We start from the raw sequence: 4,910 nt of genomic DNA, 5'->3' as shown, positions 1-4,910 counted from the left end.
GGAAATAACAGGCAATTAAACACAATTCCCTGGTTTATTTAAGTGCAATAAACTAAATATAGTTCAAGAAATAACCACTCATCAGAATGATTCCATGAATTCATTATTACATCTATGATTAGTAAACTGATCATTCATGAGAATAACATCTGTTGGATATTATGTGACTATGTGAACACCATGATGAGTTATTGTGAATCAAGGCATGTGTACATCTTGACTAAATTCTATTGATGAGCTCATTTGAGAGATTACTTGTCTTGAAAGAAAAAGTTTTGGAAAGAATTGAACTATTGTGATGATTTGTGGAAGACTAAGTTTCATCTTGTTTGCTTGAGAACAAGCAAAGTTCTAAGTTTGGGGTTGTGATAACGGTTCAAAAACCATTATTTTTATACTTAATTTTGATATCAAATGCACCCTTTTTGACTTAGAAACTTTCTTAGACTCATGATTTTGTTTTTGTTATGTGAATAAGAAAGTTGAGGATATACTTGATGATAGTATTACTAAATTCCCTTGATTTTGTAGGTTTTTGGAATGATATGAAAGAAGGGTTGAAGTATCAAGGAGTTGCAGTGCAGAAAAGTCAACCAAAATGTAGAAAAGTCAACAGTCAACCAGAATACTGAAAAAAGTCAACCAGAGCGAGTTTTGGGCCAGTTTATGCGACTTTTATGACCTGTTTTGGGCCTGGACCCGTTTTTTGTTATTTTATGTCCTATTTAAAGACTTGGACACCTTAGGGAATGTATCTTTTGAAGACTTAAGCATAGAACCACACTTTTCACCTCTTTGGGGGCAGATTTAGGGATGCGGGAGCTCTCCTCTCTTTCTAGGGTTTCTATATCTTCCATTCCATTGTACACCTAGTTCTTCCATGACGATGGAGAACTAATCTTATTTGTTGTTGGGGAAATATGTAAGCTCTAAACTCTCTTGTATTTGAATTGATTCCTGCTTCTTTCATTAATTGTTAGAGATATTCTTCTTTTATGTATGACATAAATCTTATGATTAGTAAGTATTATGAGGAGATATCGCACTCTTAGGGTTGGTGGATTTGGGGAAGATGACAATTCTCCTCTTTTCTCCGTAGGATTGGTACCATGAGATATCTATAAATCATGATCTAGGAAATTCTCTCGAGAGCAATATTACCTAGACATAGGGATAGAAAGGCCACTTCCACCATGTATCCTTCTTTCTCAAAGATCTGAACTTTCATTTTTCCCCTACTTCTCTCTAAAATCCTTTTTCTTCTCTTTACACATTCTCACTTTTTGTGGAAGTGATTGTTGTGAAGTGATTGTTTAGTATCATATGTATATCTATATATAGCTTAAGGCTCAAGTCCTTTTTTGATGTAATATTTGAACTTTCTTTTATTTTAAAATTTTATTTATTATATATATAATATTATCAATAAAACGAGAAAATTAGTAGCATTATACGTATAATTGGATCATTACAAATATTACATTAAAATATTACTATATTTCTAATTATTAATTGTAGAGAGAGAAAATAAATTTGAGAGAGTTTAGTTAATATTAAAGAAAACTTAAATATTAAGAAATCACATAATTTCTATAACATTCAAAATAGAGCTTATTATTCATTGCATTTCTTGATTTTTATATTTAAACTTTAAACTTAAAAACAAAATAGTGCATATATATGGTGCAACATTTTGGAATCATATGATCCATTGATTCCAACAGCTTGAAATACTTTATTAAGGATAAAGTTGGAAGAGAGATTTGAAGCCACATATAGGGGTGATGTCGTAGCTGCTGAAGCCTGCATCGTAAATAAGTTTCTCCCATTCTTTTCTATCTCTTTCTTTTCCATTCAACATAGTGAGCATCACCAAGTCATAGTTCAGCTTCAACTCTGTCAATTTACTATCATCACTTGCTTCATCAATTGCTATGTCTACGATTATCACTTTTCCTTCTTTCCCTTTCCTTGAAATAGCGTCTTTGCAGTTCTTCAATATCTTCACTGCGAGCTCGTCGTTCCAATCATGCAGAACCCACTGCGAAACAATTGAAAGTTTATCTAACAATTCAAATTATACAGTCATGCTAGCAATTTCATCGCCTTTGTCAAAAATAACAAAATAACAAAGAAAACACATGTGTTTAACGCATTTATATTGATACTCTTTATAATAATAAAACATAATAAAATTATAATTATAAAAATTAATGTAAATAAATTTTGCAATTTTATTATAGAAAGTTTTTATTTATTAACTTAAAATGGTTAAATTTAAAAAACAAATAATGAAATATAGAAAGAGTTTAAATTAAAAGAAAAAATATATTGAAGAATAACACTATAGAATTAAATGTTGACAACAAAAAAAGGAATCCTCGTTATATATATATATATATATATATATATATATATATATATATAATAGTATAGATGAAATGGTTAAAAAAATTGTTAACATGTAATAATATTGTATTATTTACTAAATTATATACTTGAAAAATAATCATTAATCAATTATATATATCAAATAATTAGTATAGTAACGAATTATTTAAATAACAACTTATGAAAACTACAAAATAAAATCACTTAAATAATGATAATAAATTATTTTCATACCGCAATTGATATATTTTTTCATCTTTTTTTACTATTTTAACCCGATTATATCTTTAAATGAATATAAATTAATATAATTTGAAAATATAATTTATTTTAAAAAATGTATTCATATATTTTTTATATAAATATTTTATTTTTAAAAATATTTACTTCTATAAATCATAACTATATTAAAACATTTAATTATATAATATTTTGTACCAACATATAAATTTTTAAATTGACTAATAAAATATCTTCATATCAATATATATGAAATATTATTGTTAATTATTAATTTTATTAGTTATCTTAAAAAAATATGTAATATAACAATTTTTTGTCGATTTAAATTTTATTTATTTGTTTATATTTACTTTATGCTACAAAAACATATATAATTTAATTTTCGTGTTTTCATGTTGCATATATAGCTTAAAAGAAATATAATTAATATTACTATTATTATTTCAAGATTATTTTAACATTTTAGTATAATTTCTAATATTTATCCCTATTAAAATTATGTATATATTTAAAAATTATCTGAAAAATAACTAAAGTAATAAATGTTTGCAAGGATTCTTATGAATTTAATGTTGGTTTTTAACTTTATATTACTGGAGTTTAAAAGCAGTAACTGTATTTTAATAACTGCTGCTAAATGCAAGATATTAGTAACATCGTTTCCATCCTAAGTTGACCTAAATTCAGATTAAATTTTCAAATGATAAAAACTTTGTGTAAAGGAATAGGAATCTAATTTAGAATGGGAAAAGTTATTATACCTTGAGTAAAACTGCATCAGCTGAAGGGATGGATTTGAACATATCCCCACCAACAAAGTTCAAATTTTCAGATCCAGTCAAGTTGGACACAACCTGGGGTTGATCAAACACCGTGCACTTCATGTGAGGGAAGAGATCATTGATGAGACTCGTGACAGCACCAGTTCCACCTCCCACATCGACAAGGGAACCCAATCCCTCAAACACATGCTTGCACTCTTCCAGAGCCATCTTGAACATTCTAGAATCTGCTGCCATTGCTTCATGGAACATGTTAAGCGTATCAGATTCGGTGGTTTTGTTCAAAAACTCCCAGAAACTCTCACCGTTGGCACTCTCATACAGTGAGAGTTCCTTATCCTCTGTGAACCACTTGTTGGAGGAGTGCCACATATCGATGGAACTCGAATGAAGCGCGCCCTTAACAATAGGAGCCAAACACGTTGACTCGCTTCGGATCAGAAGCTTGGAAGGAGGGGTAAGATCATACACTGTTTCTTCTCCTACTGCTCCTTTATATGACGCCACTGTTGTTTTGGCGAAGAACCCATTATGTGTTAGAAGGCGCATGAATCGGTGGAGGACTGAGAGTTTTGAAGGGTGCAGCTTCAGTGCAGAGGCTAACTCAGAAATGGTCATGGGTTCTCCGTGGCTGTGGATTGCGTCCGCTATGCCTAGTTCCATGGCGGACTTGAGAGCCATAGAGCTCACGAAGTTGTACACGTGTTTGTACAGGTGGATTTGAGCGTGATATATTTCACTCTCTTCTCTGCCATTGCTACAGAAACCCATTTTTTTTTTGTTTTGAACGTACTTTGCTACTTGTTCGGTTTATGCTTTTCGATGTATACGTAGTAGTAGTTCATCTTATATATGTTTAAATCGAGATACAAAACAAATGCTATGATTTTCTAATGGTCCTGTCCTTTGTGATGTGGAATTAATATGTGGCAGTGGTGGGAATCTTGTGGTTATGGTCGGCCATATAGAGCGTTCGTAACTTACAAAGTTTCATTAGTTTACAAGGGTTGAGGTTGGTGGATTTGGGTTAGGTATGAATATATGATAATGACTGCTTCGCTTGGTGACTGATTTTGACTTCTTTTACCATGAGTCAAGGCTTGAATTTTTACACTCATAGTTTTCTATATATTTCGAAAGACACGAGAAGAAAGATGATTAAATAGTAAAATAAAATATTATAAGATATATACATAAACAAATGCAGTTTAATAAGAGATCACTATTACAAAAACAACATATTAGTCGGTTATTTTTGGCTTCTAACGATTCATTTCAATCAGACGTCATAGCGGGTGACATAAATTTGCGTCGAATATTACAAGGAGACGTAACTCCAACAATTTGACGTCGAATGGATAGACAATTGACGTAAAGTTAACGTCGATTTTGAATATAGACGTTACGGTACGTCACCTACCTAGTAAGGTCTTAGACGTCCAATATTTGAATAAATATTTATATTTAAGATAAGATTTGTCGTCTAATGTATGA

The 4,910-nt window shown here is 30.4% G+C and overlaps 1 protein-coding gene across 1 annotated transcript; it reads right to left on the bottom strand.

Moving 5' to 3' along the window:
* Positions 1 to 1,629: 1,629 nt before the first annotated feature.
* On the bottom strand, positions 1,630 to 4,194 carry LOC106780380 (isoflavone 4'-O-methyltransferase). The gene is made up of 2 exons (XM_014668663.2): positions 3,396 to 4,194; positions 1,630 to 2,041 (listed from the first exon to the last, which is right to left on the bottom strand). The coding sequence occupies exons 1-2, from the start codon at positions 4,185 to 4,187 to the stop codon at positions 1,739 to 1,741; spliced, it is 1,095 nt and encodes a 364-aa protein (XP_014524149.1). The 5' UTR covers positions 4,188 to 4,194; the 3' UTR covers positions 1,630 to 1,738.
* Between the last annotated feature and the right edge of the window lie 716 nt (positions 4,195 to 4,910).

Source organism: Vigna radiata, unplaced genomic scaffold (genome assembly GCF_000741045.1).
Source record: "Vigna radiata var. radiata cultivar VC1973A unplaced genomic scaffold, Vradiata_ver6 scaffold_178, whole genome shotgun sequence".
In the NCBI taxonomy this organism is placed as follows: domain Eukaryota; kingdom Viridiplantae; phylum Streptophyta; class Magnoliopsida; order Fabales; family Fabaceae; genus Vigna; species Vigna radiata.
This window is presented reverse-complemented; position numbering and strand designations above follow the sequence as displayed.

What these genes read in the sequence shown, in the direction of transcription:
- LOC106780380 (XM_014668663.2), bottom strand. Translation starts at nt 4,187, where the DNA reads ATGGGTTTCTGTAGCAATGGCAGAGAAGAGAGTGAAATATATCACGCT. An exon ending in CTGATGCAGTTTTACTCAAG is followed by an intron (nt 2,042 to 3,395) that starts GTATAATAACTT and finishes ATTGTTTCGCAG; the next exon opens with TGGGTTCTGCATGATTGGAA.